The 13482-nt window shown below is 55.1% G+C and overlaps 1 protein-coding gene across 4 annotated transcripts in view; it reads left to right on the top strand.

The window, feature by feature from the left end:
* The first annotated feature begins 5101 nt into the window (after positions 1-5101).
* The window catches only part of PPFIA4 (PTPRF interacting protein alpha 4), a 32763-nt gene continuing 24382 nt past the window's right edge, over positions 5102-13482 (top strand). For 3 of the 4 annotated variants that reach the window (XM_026864436.1, XM_026864435.1, XM_026864434.1), the window contains exon 1: positions 5102-5914. In XM_026864436.1, the coding sequence (XP_026720237.1) occupies positions 5678-5914 (237 nt within the window). In that variant the 5' untranslated portion in view covers positions 5102-5677. Of the gene's footprint in view, positions 5915-7578; positions 7953-13482 lie in introns of those variants that run through there. The other variant, XM_026864437.1, reaches the window with a different exon arrangement.

The raw sequence follows: 13482 nt of genomic DNA, 5'->3' as shown, positions 1-13482 counted from the left end.
TGGCTCATCCTGTCCTGACTGCTCCAAAATGGTGTCTGACTTCAGTGAGGGTGGGAAGGACTTATGCCAGGACACGGCTCTGTCTGTGGGAGCAGTGATTGGGATGAGCTTGCTGGGATACGACACTTTTGTAGCCTGTCCATGTTTATCCCAGCATCACAAAGAAAAGGTGAAAAAAGAAGGTCTGGGAAGGGGTCAACACTGGACAATGGGGACCCTGTCCTCTGCTGGTTCGGTGGAGGGGAAGCTGTTCTCACGCCTGCAAACAACGGGCAGTGGTGTGGGCTCTGCCACCCTGACTGTGCTGCTTTTTTAAGGCCAAGTTGGGCGGCTGATGAGGATTTTCTAGGAGCGGAAGAGATCAAACTGACATTTTTATGGGATGATCAATCTCTGTGAGCTTGTTGCCTCCAAGGTGTGTGTTAAACCCTCTTTGCCAGCTGCCTGCTGGGGTGATGATCTTGCTGACAGAGCCATGGAGGTTTTTTCCTTTCTCTTGTCAGGGCTGAGATGAGAGTGAAGCTGTTCAGAGAAAAAAACCACAAGTCTGTCTCTGCCTCAGTGCACAGGCAGTTCTGTATGTAGGTAACGCTGGGTGTGCTTCTCGCCCTGGTGGAGAAGGGAAAGCCAGGGTGCTCCCTGGGACTGAGCATCCCACAGGCAGCTTGACTTGCTCAGCGTCAAGCTGGAGACTGCCCAGAGTTGTGCCGAGAAAATAATCAGCTCAAGGGCAAAAAAAACCCTCTGCTCTCTATCAGCTGCTCCACATCTGGGCACCACTATTGCAAACTGGCCTCTCCAAGTGGGCAGCCTTGACTGTGCTGTTTTCCATTCCAAAGAGTGGGGAAAGCATCATTTTTTGAGGGGAAGGGGTAGTAAAAAGAGCACGTTTTCATTGACAACAAACCTGCTTCCAGCAAGTCTGTGCCTGGCAGCCCCACAGGACTAAAAATACCCAGCAAAGGGCTAGAGCTGTGCAGTGTCTGTTTTCTCAGCTCACCAGCTGTCTCCTCGCATCTTCACTTCTCTACCCAATGATTATCCCATCAGTTAAGGCCCTCTAAACCCAGGCAGGAACATTTATGTAGTTTTACCAGCTACAGTTGAAAGGTTGAGATTCACAGGCAGTGTTTTGCTGCTAATTGCGAGCAAGCTCAGGCCCCTCTGACATCCAGCACCAAAGGGCTGCTTTCAATCTGCCCTCGCTGCTGCCAAAATCACCGGCAAAGTGTGATGTGTTTGGGCTGTCATCCACACTGACATCCCCAAGGTCCTTAAAAGCGACCGGTTGGATGTGCAGGTCTGCCTAAGAAATGCTGAGCTTCGCTATGTGGGGATGGCATCTTGTGTATGCAACTGCCAGCTGGGCTGCCGGGGGAAGAGCTGCGTGGGAATCGGTGATTTTCTGCTGCTTTTGGAGAACAGAGAAAATCCCAAGGTTTGAGGTGGTACAGAAATGAGGGGATAACGAGGGGAGCTGACCCTAGACAGGAGCTTCCTGCACACGTGTCCCTGCACGCCCCTGCACCCATGCACAGTCCTACACATCCCTGCACGCGTGGATGTTGCTGCATGTGTGCGTGTCCCTGTGTGTGCGCACACCCCTGCACCCTCGCTTGTGCCTGTTGCTCACTGAACACACTTCCCACTCCAAAAGGCTTGAAGACAGCAGGTATCAAACCCAGCCTGATCCTGGCTTTCTCACTTGGCATCACAAATAAAACCTTTGCAACCACCCTGACCCTGGATGATGGTCCTTCCCTTTAGCTGAGCAGCTCCTGGGGCTTGTGGTTTTGCTGTTGTTCTGGTTTTGCAGTGAAAGCCGCTGTGGTTGAATCCAGAAATAATTGTTCCCAAGTCCATGGGAGAGTTGCCCAGTAATTGTCAGCGGGGTGGCTCTGTGACGGGGTTGCTAGAGGCAGCTCAGTGTCTGCCCATAGTGGTTATGGATGTGGATGGTGCCTCCCACAGTGCAGGGATTTTTCCACTCTAGGGGTCTGCCATGGTTTCAGCCAGGAGATGGGCACGTGTGGCTGAATTGTTTCGAGAGCCATGCTCAGAGGTGGCAGAGCATCAGCCTGGATTTACCTGCCAGGGACCCGCTGGCAGAGGGATGCTCACAGTGCAGCAGTGTCATGGGGAGTGCAGAGAGCCCTGAAAGCTCTGGGCTGGCTGTCCACCACCTCCCTGGGGGCTTCAGGTCAGGACGAGGGGAGCTTTGGCTGTTCTTTGTGGTGGTAGGAAGTCTCATCCCTGCTTGTAGTGCTTCTCCAGCTGCAGAGGACTGTAGCAGCTCTCCTTGCCTTATGCTACATAAGGCATGCCTGGTGGCCCAGGGTGCAAGAGGAGAATGTGACCACCCTCCAGTGAAGACATCCCCCAAGCCTTGGGCATGGAGGAACTTTGTGTCACTAAGCGTTGCCTTGTCCTGGGTGAACAGTTTTATGCTGTGTCACATCTTTGCTGAGCATGCTTAGGAGGACAGAGCACAGATGCTTTTGGGGACCAGTGAGATGAGATGAGTCCATCCTGAGGTGGGACCAACATCAGTGCCATGACCCTATTATCACCCTCTCCAGGCTGAGGAATCAGCCTGTGCTTATCATCCCCTATCTCCCTTCACAAGCACAGCAGATGTAACAGAATATAACTATGTATAGGAGCAGGTTGCAGGGAAGCAAAGTAGCACATGGGCTTACCCAAACCTGCTCAACTGTGGGGGAAGCAAAAAGAAAATCATCCCTTAGGTGATGCGTGGGGTAAATCTGTGCCTCCTCCTGCACCATGTGGGGCCAGCCCCTTGGATTACCTCCACAGGGTACAGGGAGCTGCCATGGCCCCGCTGGGACAGGCATCTGCAGAGGTGTCCTTGTGGTAAGCGAGTCTCTCCTTTGCAGCTGGGTTAAATTTCCATCCAATCATTGCTCCCGTCAGATTTATGTCTTGGCCATTACCTGCAGCATTTCCCCTCCTTGGGAGCCTGCAGGGCTCTTCCCTCCGTGCCTTGATTGATATCTTTTAATTCACCTGCTAATTCATCCAATTCCTCATCAGCAGCTGAGGTGGGGATGCCGCCACATGGCTGATTTTGCCATTCGTGTCACGCTTGGGAGGCCATCTGGCTTTCCTCAGTATGGACATGCTTTCTCCACACCCATCCCACAAGCAGGGGCACAGCAAAACGGTACATGAAAGTCTGGTTTTGCACCCAAATTAATAGGGCTTAGCCCTGGGATGAGGCTGATTTCTGCTATTCTTGGCCCTGAATCTCCCTAGAGCCTGGGGCATCTGCCCTCCAGGAAGGCTGGCGGCATGGCCATGCTCATGTGTGGGTACCACTAGGGCTGCTAATTAGGGGAAGGAGGACTGGAAACCATTTTACCAGCTTAATTATGGGGACAAGGCTCATGTCCAACTCAACCCAAGGAGAGACGGGGACGGGAATGGTCCCTTGCTCTATGTCTTTTCCTCCACCAGCTTCCATTTTGCAGGGATGCTGCAGGATGGGATGTCCTCAGTGCAGAGTTATCCCGGCCATCCATGTCCCAACAGCCAGGAAGGAGCGTGAAGAAGCCTCAAAGGTTCAGGGCAGAGTTACATGCCCATAACAGGTTTTGTCCCACTTGAGAAACATGACTTAAATCTGTAAAGGGGGAGGAGATTAGGCAACCACCTGTGGGAAAAGTCTGTCCCACGTTCCCAGTGTCTGGGAGCCGGCTTTCAGTATAATGTGCTGGATGCACTTTGAGGGGCTGCTGCTTTTGCCAGAGCTTCTCTATTTTTAGAGAGTTTTTTATTTCAAACTTCCCATCAGCTGATGAGCCAATGTCATCCCAAGAACAGAGCTACGGTTGCCCTGGCCCTGGCAGCGTGTCTGTGCGTCTGGGTGTGCACAAAAGCATCTCCTTACGCACGTCGCCTTTGAACGGAGAAGTGCCCCGCTGTGCTGCCGAGCTGTTTGACACATGAGCTTTTATTCCAGTCCAGAGGGCCAGAACGGGCTGATCTGGCCCGTGACTGCATGCAGGTCCTTTTTGTCCATGTGAGTATGTTGGTTGAAAGGGGAATGATATATAGGATATTCGGACTTATCCTCGAGCATTATATCTGTTGTAAAGATTTAAAAACTTAGGGGGGACTACCTTGTAACAAGCATTAGACTGGCAGCCCTTGCCCCAAGCTTGCCACAACAAAGCCTGGCAAAGTTGATAGGGGGTGGGCAGGTCCCCAGGGTGGCTGGGGTGACAGCAGCACACCAGCCCTCACTGCTGGGGACCCTTGTCCAGCTGTAGTGGGCTGAAGCTCACCCAAAGGGCTGTGTCAGTAGAAATCCCCATCTGGCACCTCAGCTGTGACAGTTTTGGGCTGCAGGAGGGGAGGTGAGGCTGCATGTACCAGCATCACCCCCAGGCCGAGTCCTCAGGTCCAGCTACACCTTAGTCCAGTCTAAATACAGGCTGCTGCCCAAACTGGCAGCTCTGCCTCCCCCCTCCAGCCTCTCATCCCTGGCACTGGCCGGGGAACAGTGCTTGGGCTTGGGCAGTAATTCGGGGATGCTGCTGCCTCCATCCCCTGGGTAAAGGTCTGACCAACGGAGGACGTGCTGAAGTTCAGTCATCGGCCAGTCCCACCACATCTGTCCCTGTTGGTGCCTCAGGGAGATGGGAGGTGAACATTAATCTGATCACTCAACTAATTTGTTGCTGTGACTTCATGAAAGGTTTGGGCCAAACTCAGGTTTGAGTCTGATTTTCTGCAAAAAGAGAGTTTCTGCATCTGGAGGACACTTGGGCTGCGGGGTCCCTCAGCAGCCAGGTGCTCTGTGAAGGGGTCGGGATCCTGACCCAGGATATGTGAATGCCAAAGGTGTTTGCAGGATTTTGGGTCCCAGGGATGCTGTTCCCTGCAGCTTGGTACTATACTGGAGGCAGCATAGTGACCACATGGGTGCAGCGTGGTACAACCTGACACAGCCCATTACTGTGGGTGCTGAGCCTGCCTGTTCCAGCCCTCCAGGCTTTGATGGGGGCAAAGAGCGCTGGGCAGGTGCCCTGGGCATTTTGAGGGCAGCAGGAGGGATCTGACCTCTGTCCCCTCTCCTGTAGGTCACCGCTGCGTGTTTGAAGAGCTGTGGTGCCAAACAGAGACACGTTCCCTCATCAGCAGTGACCATCTCATCCAGCCTTGGGAAGAACAGCCCACCATCACCAGACTCCTCCTCAGCATGCCTGGGCAGCCTGAATATCCCCTGGACCCTCCCTGTGCTGCTGCCAGCTTGGGCTCCCCATTGGGATGAGTCCTCAAGGGTCACTTTGTCCCCTTCTGAACACCCCCACATCTCACTGATGCTGCAGCCTCTCCGAAAGGCATCAGAGAGGTGACACAAGGGACTCTGGCAGTGACAAGCAGCCGAGCAGGGGAATTGAAGACTGTGACGGCCGTGTTGGTGCCAAAGACGTCCCTCCACCCCCGCTGGAGTGATGCCAGCTTCTGCTTAGCACCCAAGAAGGGATGGGGGATCCCCTCCACCTTCACCACCCCATTGCCTCCACTGATACTGGCTCCCCCGACCCACAGGAGCCTGTAGTGATGTGATTGGGGCCCTGCGGCTCAGCAGCACCCACCGCCTACCCCACCAGACACCTTCAGGACCCTCGCCCACCCATCACACTCCGCCATGATGTGCGAGGTGATGCCCACCATCAGTGAGGGGGACCCTCTGGGTCCCCCACAGGGCTCTGAGGCGGATGCCGACTTCGAGCAGCTGATGGTGAACATGTTGGACGAGAGGGATAAGCTGCTGGACAACCTGCGGGAGACCCGGGAGACACTCTCTGTCACCCAGAGCCGCTTGCAGGAGACCCTACGGGAGCGTGACCAGCTCCAGAGGCAACTCAACTCGGCACTCCCACAGGTAAGGATCTGGCCCTGGGATGAGCAGGAGCTTTCATTGAGGCATATAAGGGCAACTGGCTGCTTGGATGTGGTTTTTTAGCTCATGCCTTTAGGAAGATTGACCTGGTGTGAGAGTGGTGATGCTGCTGAGTGTGTTGCACTTCATGCCAATAGTAAACCCTGTAGGTTCTCCCAGGCCAAGCCACATCCAGCTTGGACATCTCCCCTTCTCCTCTGTATCCCTTGTTGGTCTGTGAGTCCATGCAGGGAGATGTGGGGCTGCAGTCTCTCCTGTTGCACCGGAGAATGAGTATGGAGAAGGGGCAAAACCTTCCCGAGGACACTGCAGGGTGATACCAAGGCAGACATGGAGCCTGTGCTGGGCCTCTGGGGACAGCCCGTTAGGGGGGCAGATGGCACATTTTGGGTAGCAGATCTGGCTTGCTGCATCCAGTCAGCTCCTTGGGATGTCGGGAAGTCCTCGGTTTCATGAGCCCACACTGGCATTTCCAGCATTCTCAGATGGGGTCATTAATCACAGTCCTTCCCGCTGCTGGAGGGAAGGCCCCGCTCCCTGCCCCTTCCCTCACCAGCAGGGCTGCTTTCCATCAGCTCCATTGCCAGGTGGGACGATGGGATTCTCTTTGTCTTGAACTTGGTCCTGAGAGGGGACACTGAAGTCAGAGCTGGGTGCAAAGTGAGGGCTGGGACATTGCAATGTGCTCATTTGTTTCCTGCACTGGAGCAGATGGGCAGGGAGCAAGGAGGCTGCCATATGTCTGTGCTCAGTGAGCAGCCCAGGGCAGGAGGAAATCAGGGCTTGCCATGAGTCCGCTGGGGTTTCTGGTGTTGCTCTGCTCCTCCACCTGCAGGACCCACTCCAGATACTCCAGAGACCTGGACTTGAGCTTGGCCTCCACAAACATGCTCAGGTCAGAAGAGGATGAGGTGGAACAGCATCACAAGGCTGTGCAGGGTGGATCCAAGCTGCCCAGCTACCCTGCGGGTGGCACACAGTGTCCCAAGAAGGAATTGAGAGGCTTTTTCATGCTCCATTGTGGATGTGATATGGAGAGGAGCCCCCAGACAGGGAAAGCAGGAGGCTTCAGCCATTTATATCCATTCTGACTGGTGCTGAGACCTCAGATCCTCTTTGCCTGGATGCTGAGGTTTGGAGCACCCTAGGGAGATGGGAAATGACTGATGGATCAAAACTGGTGGTACAAGCCAGGACAGAGCTTGGGCTGGTGGCTGGCCAGCTCTTGGCATCCCTCCTCCGCTCTGGATGGGGGAAAGCAGCTTGGGAGGAAAGCAGCCCATGCCTCCATGCACAGAGCTGGGCTGGTCCTGGCTCTCCCCAGGCTGCTGAAAGCAAAAAACCCAACAGTGCTTCCCCGGGAGCTCCGGGAGTCACCACTGATGAGTTGCTCACTGTGCTAAGATGTGCTGAGGGGTACCCAAGCGTTGTGTGCAGTCAGGGTCCCCACCATGTCCTGTGTGTCAGGGCTCATGCCCCCTCTCCTCCTGGCTCCCCTGCCAGTGCACACCAAAGAGAGCAAGCCAGGTCACCCTGAGCCCACACTGCCCACCCCGCCACAGCCGCCTCGGATTAAGGGACCACGCGGATTTAGTTTCCACTCCTGCTCCAATAAAAAGTCCTCGGTGCCTCGGCACGGGCAGCGTGCAGACAGACGGAGCAAACTGGGTCAGTGCGAAGGGACTCGGTGGCAGTGCTGCACCCACGAGCCTGCTGGATGCCCCGCTCCAGCCGGGGCTGCCTCCGGCTCCCTGCACCGTGGTGAGGGATGTGATTAGGACGGGTGGCAGATGGGGAATTTCCCTGAGCTCCCGCTGCCTCCCGTTTCCCTGCCTGTCCCTATGTGGGCAGAGGGGCTCTGTGCCCAGGCCCAATGGCCCCCAGTGCCCGCTGTGCCACTTGCCCTTGGGGCTGTACCGGCTGCTCTCGTGGGAGTTGAGGGCTCGTCATGAACGTGGGGAGCAAACCCAAAGGCGGTCACCTGCCCAATGGGATTAATCCCAGCATGTGCATGTACCAGGTAAGCAAGATGCGGCGGGTCTCTTCCCCAGGGCGCTGCATGGGGGCATTCCAGGGGTCCGTCCCATCCTCTTCTTCCTTCTTTGTGAGCCCTTTTGCCCAGGAGCTTACTGGAATGTGTCAGACCCCCCTGGGACAGGATTCAAGCTGGATTGCTTGAATAAACCTTGTTTTTTTGGAGCAGGATTGGGCACCCAGGCTTATGGGTAGCCACCCATGAGACTAACAGCCCTTCCCCTGTGTCACCAAAGAGCCACGCTCTGGCTGTGTGGAGGAGGGGGTGGATGGTGGCAGGGGGAGGTGGCACTCTGCATCCTTTCAGGGTGCAGTGGCAGCTGGGTGCTGCTGTGTTGGCACAGGATCCAGCCAGCAGAGCCGTCAATGGGGCAGGCAGGGAACGTGTGTCTGGTGCAAACCCATGAATGAGGCAGGCAGGGGATGTGCTTGTCCACAGCAAACCCCTGCGTGGGGCTTACAGGGATGCTCCCTGTAGCTCCCATTCCCCCTTGCCCGTGTGGAGTTTTGTTGCCACATGGCCGAGCCATTCCCCCCACTAATCCATGGGGACATCCCTCAGCCCCTAAAAGGCAGAATTCCAGGGCGATTTCCCGGGGAGACTAAGCTGTCTTAATGCTTCCTACATGATTTATTTATTCATGTGGGAGCACTGAACGCGACTTAATCAGACTGAAAGCTCTCGGCTCCAATCCCTCTGCCCTCCCCACTTGTGCAGGGGGCATGTGGCCGAGGACCAAGGGGTCTGGGGTCTGAGTGCTCTCAGCAGCCCCCCGGGGCTCTGGCGTGGCTGCCAGCTCCCTCCTGCCTGGCCACTCAGCTCGGTTTCTCCTCTGTTCTCTGGGTGTAGGTACAAGGATCCAACAAGTGGGGCTCCAGGTGTATCCAGATGTGTTCTGGTGTAGGGCCCTGTGTGGGATGACACTCCTCTGTCTGCAGGAGTCTCTGTCCCCAGCTGTGTCTTGGGGAAAACAGGCTCCCAGATTTCACAGGGGCTTGCTGTGCTGAGGGCTACTGATGGCCGCCAAAATCTCCTGTAGTTCTTCCTTCTGGGCCCTGCTCTGCTGTGCCTTTGCTGCCTCTTGGGGCTGGCTGGGGAGCTGAGAACTGGGCTTTTTGGGGTGTGCAGACTCCCTAAGACTCCCTGAGCTCCCTGGAGATCCCCCAGGAGCTGGAGGGGGTCCTGGCATCAAACAATCGCCCCAGATTCCTCCCATTTCACTTAAAAATATATCTAGAGATAACACTTTCAAAAAGCAGCATGAAAATAGGAACTTCTTACCCACTGGGTAAGACCTTTGAAGTGCCTCAAGATTTTGGGGAAGGATGGAGGGATCTGGCAGCTTAATGTTACCGTTGGAGCTGGCTTTGCTCCCACAAGACCAGGGCACTGAGGTGATGGATTCCTACTTGCTCATCTGCACCGTGCTCCTCCCTGAGCAGTCCTGGGTGGAAATAAACAGTGTGACTGCATCTTGAGAAGGGAGGACACCAGTTCCCCATGGATGGCCCCCGCAGAGTCACAGCGCTGTAGCCAAGAGATCCAGAATGTGCCACTGCACTGCCTGGTGTGGAGGGTGGGTGATGGTCAAAGCCCTGCGTTTACCCAGCAAGATTTAGTCTTTTTAATCTCATGCTGCACACTGCTGTGGTTGTGTTTATCCCCTTGACTGTGACTTAGAGCTTTCTTGTAATTTTTCACTGCTCCTGGGACAGCAAGGAGGAACCATGGTGATGACTCTGCCGACTCCCAGCACGGACAGACGGACAGATGGGGCTCCATCCTTCACGTGCTGAGTCAACAGTGCTGATTTCCCAGTGTGGGCGTCCTTCCCACATCACCCTCCATCGCACGCCTGGCCCGTCAGGAGCAATCACTCCAATTAGGGGCTTTAAAATGCCATTAATCCTGCAGCTGGAGCCAGTTTGTTCCCAAGGCCGGCGTGCATTGGAGCAGCAGCCACGCTCCTGCTGCAAACAGGGGAATTTTGCTTGCTTTGGTGCAGTCTCGCTGCATCCTTGTCTGTGCTGCAGGCGACACGGGGAAAGGCAGAAGACGGCTCTGGGCTGAGGGCTTTTTCGTCTCAGCTTTTTCATGCTACGAGCCTTCTCTCCATGAGCTTCCTAAACATCTCCTTGCTTTCCCAGTCATCTCCATGTAGGTGGTTTCTGGCCTCTCTCCAGCTCTTCCCCGTTGATGCAGCCAAGGGGGAAGACCCCAAACCCTGAACATGCCTGGTGCTGACCAAAGATCTGAGCCCTCAGCCACAGCCCGCTGCTTCAATACCTTGTGTGGTGCTGCGGGTCTCCCTCTCTGATCCGATGGTGAAAATAGTATCTGTCCACCTGTGCCCTCCTGCCCCAGGGCTTGGGGCTGAGCCCAGCCAGTCATGCTTTGGGTGGTTTGGTTTGAACCCAAATTAGCCACTTCCTGGGCTGCTGGCCTTCCCACAGGGCTCCCAGGGACTCCCAGGGCTGTGTCTTATCATTCGTCCTTTGATCACAGATCAGGCACCTCTCCTTCACTTTCTAATCCATTTATCAGTGTCCCTGCTTAGGTTGAGAGCTTATCGGAGCCGGGGACAGGTGCCTCTGCATCTCCTGGAATACTCCTGGCTGTGGCCAGGACAGAGGACAATCACCCAGATCCCTTTGTTGCCATTTTGCTGGGAGTTAGAGCAATGGCATATCTACGGATGGGGTGAAAGCTGCACTCCACGGTGTGACACTGCAGCCAAGAGCTGGGGACAGCTTGTTCTCATGGTCCCCAAACTCAGCTGGTGCCCAGCAGTGTCCCAGAAGCAAAGTGGCAATGCTAGGGCAGACGTCTGGCACAGCTGGGGCTGATGGATGTAACTACAGGAGGGTGCTGAGTGATTTATTCCTACTTTTTTATTCCTAAGGCAATAAAATCAGGCTTGCAAGTGCCCTCAGTCCTGTGTACTCAGCTAACCCTTACTGCTGTCCCATCCCACTGCAGAGGTGTTGCTGGTTTTGGTGGTAAAAGTTCCTTTTTGCAAACTTTCCCCAAGGAAGGACAGATATCATGGTCTCTTTTATTTGCCATGGGATGCTTCAGTCCTGGCAGTCTTGCTGGGTCACACAGCACAGGATCGAGCCAGCCATTCCTGGCAGGGTGGAGAGCTCAGGGGGGAGCACCCCGATGGGATAGGCTTGGGCAGGAGCTTTGTGCTGTGCCCAGGAGTGGAGCCACCACCACGCTTTGACCCGCTAACCGTGAATTGCATCGGGCTGGCTGGGGTGGGGGCTGCCTGCCTCTCTCCAGCAGATTTTCTCTCTCTTTTAATCTCCTTGTCTTTTGGGATGAAAGCCTGATTGCTGGTGCAATCTGTACAGCTTGGCCAGCCCATGCGGGCTGTGCAGGCAACGCGGGGTGAGGAGGGCTGAGCACTGGCAATCGCTGTCCCCGGCATGGCATCCCTCTTCCCTTGCTGCCTCCGATGTCGGTCCCATCCATCCCACGCTGCACGTAGTCCTGTTCACCCCAGTGGGGAGAGCATCCACGTCTGCAGCCCTGGTTTCCCCTGCCAGCTGTGGGGCAGAGCAAGAGGTTTCCACCCTTTTCAGATCTGGGGAGCTTTGGATTCACAGCATCCCTGCCCTGATGCTGGGAGAGAGTCCACTGCCAGTGTGTCACCTGGTGCTATATCTTGGGCTGCTGAAAGACGTTCCTGGGGCAATCACGACTACTTTTGCTGAGCTCCTTAAGCCTTGCTGCCTGTCTCTTGGTGTATTGAGGGACTGGGAGAGTGACATATCCCTAAATCTGAAGCATCCAGTGGTGCATGGGCACCAAATCTGGCACCTCTTACTGCCGCTCTTACATGCTTTCTGCTCACTGGTGCTCCCAGCCCTGATATAATCCGCAGGGATGCTCATGAGCTGCTCGCTCTTACGCGCAGCGCTTGCATAACCCAGTGGTGCGCACGCACATGTGTGTGGCGCTGGGCTGTGCCGAGCCGTAATCCCCATTGGCTGGGAGAGCACGGCTGCAGCAAAGGCTCGGCTGGCACAGCGGTCTCCTGAGGGGACTGGCTCAGCAGTGGAGTTCACTCTGCTTTGGGGGGCTGGGAGATGGTCCAAGAGCAAACATGGGATGGTGCCTGGGCACGGCAGAGGGTGCTGATGCAGGTTTGGGGTGCTGTGACTGATTTGGGAGACAACTGATGGGGACAGGGATGACCCCAGGCCTGGAGTGGTCCCTGGGGAAGCGATGGGGCAGGAGTGGGTCTGGAAAGGAGCCAAAGGACTCAGGCTCTGGGGCGATGCTGGAGCGAGGATGTTGGGTGGCAGCAGCCCTGAGGTGTGGTGATGGGCAAGAAAGCAGCTATTTATAGGGACGATGACTGACTGGCTGCTGTGGTTGCTCTTTCCCTTCCTTCACATTGTGGCATGTTTGGGTCCTGTCCTACTGTGGGGTCTCAGCATCACCAGTGACACCACCATCTCCACCAACCCCAGGCTGAAAGCCACACCAGTGTGAGCGGTTTGGAGAGGAAAGGGAAAGGGAAAATCTAGCTGGGACGAACAGAGGTTAAAAAGCTCTTGATTTCTTGGAGGGATGTCAGCTGTTGCAAAAGGTTTCACTTTGAGCTGAGCAGAGCATTTGATTCAACCTAAGCCTCAATGTTTTGCTTCAGTTTGAAGGGGTTTTATTTGTTTAACTTGAAAATTAAAGTGAAAAAGAATTTCATGCTGTAAAACGGCTCTCAGCCCCCAGTCAAAATTTGGTTTGTTAATGCTCAATCAAATCCTTCTCAGCTTCTTCTAAAACCCTTTTCCTTTTTAAGTTCTTCTCAACAACACTGTGAAACTGGTGTAAATTCATGAAGCGTTTCATCATTTGCATTTTTCACCCAAAAAAATCCCAGCTGCAAAATGTCGCTTAGTCCTGGCACTGCTTGGTGACTGAAAGAGCAACTGGGAGCAATGGAAGAGTGTGCCTGGGCTAACCCAGGTGCTTGGTTTTCGTTTTTTAAAAGGGAATATGAACTCTCCTGCATCCTAGGAACTTCAGAGTGAGTTTCCTTTCTCCTCGGACACAGTCACAAGCGCGATTGTTCTGTTTCCAAAGGATGTGCTGGCTTTGCAGCTCCACTTTGGCATCGCTCTCTGCACGGCTCTTCCTTGCTGGCTGTCACCTCCCTGGAGGGAGTGGTGGCTGGAGCGAGAACTGGTGGCATCTGCCATATCTCCTGCTGTGCCCCATCTCTCAGCTGGGATTTGGGGCTTAGGGGTGCCCTGTAAGAAGCCCCATGGGGCCCCACTAGACTGGGGCAGATCTTGCTCCTTTCTTTGGAAGGAGATTTTGGGTGATGCCAGGTCCTGAGGCCATGGTGGAGGCTGGCTTGGGGCCAGGGGACCCATCCTGGCCAGCTGTGGCTTTGTGGTGAGTTTTAGCCTGATGGGATGCTCCAGGGTGGGTGCTCTGCTGGGTAGCCTCAAGGGCACAGTGGGGATGAGAACATACTGGTGGCCTTGACTGGGTTGCTTTA

This window comes from Athene cunicularia (genome assembly GCF_003259725.1).
Source record: "Athene cunicularia isolate RWA chromosome 26 unlocalized genomic scaffold, athCun1 chr26_part2, whole genome shotgun sequence".
Taxonomy (NCBI): Eukaryota; Metazoa; Chordata; class Aves; order Strigiformes; family Strigidae; genus Athene; species Athene cunicularia.
Note: the sequence above shows the minus strand (reverse complement) of the source record. Positions and strands in the feature narration are given on the sequence as shown.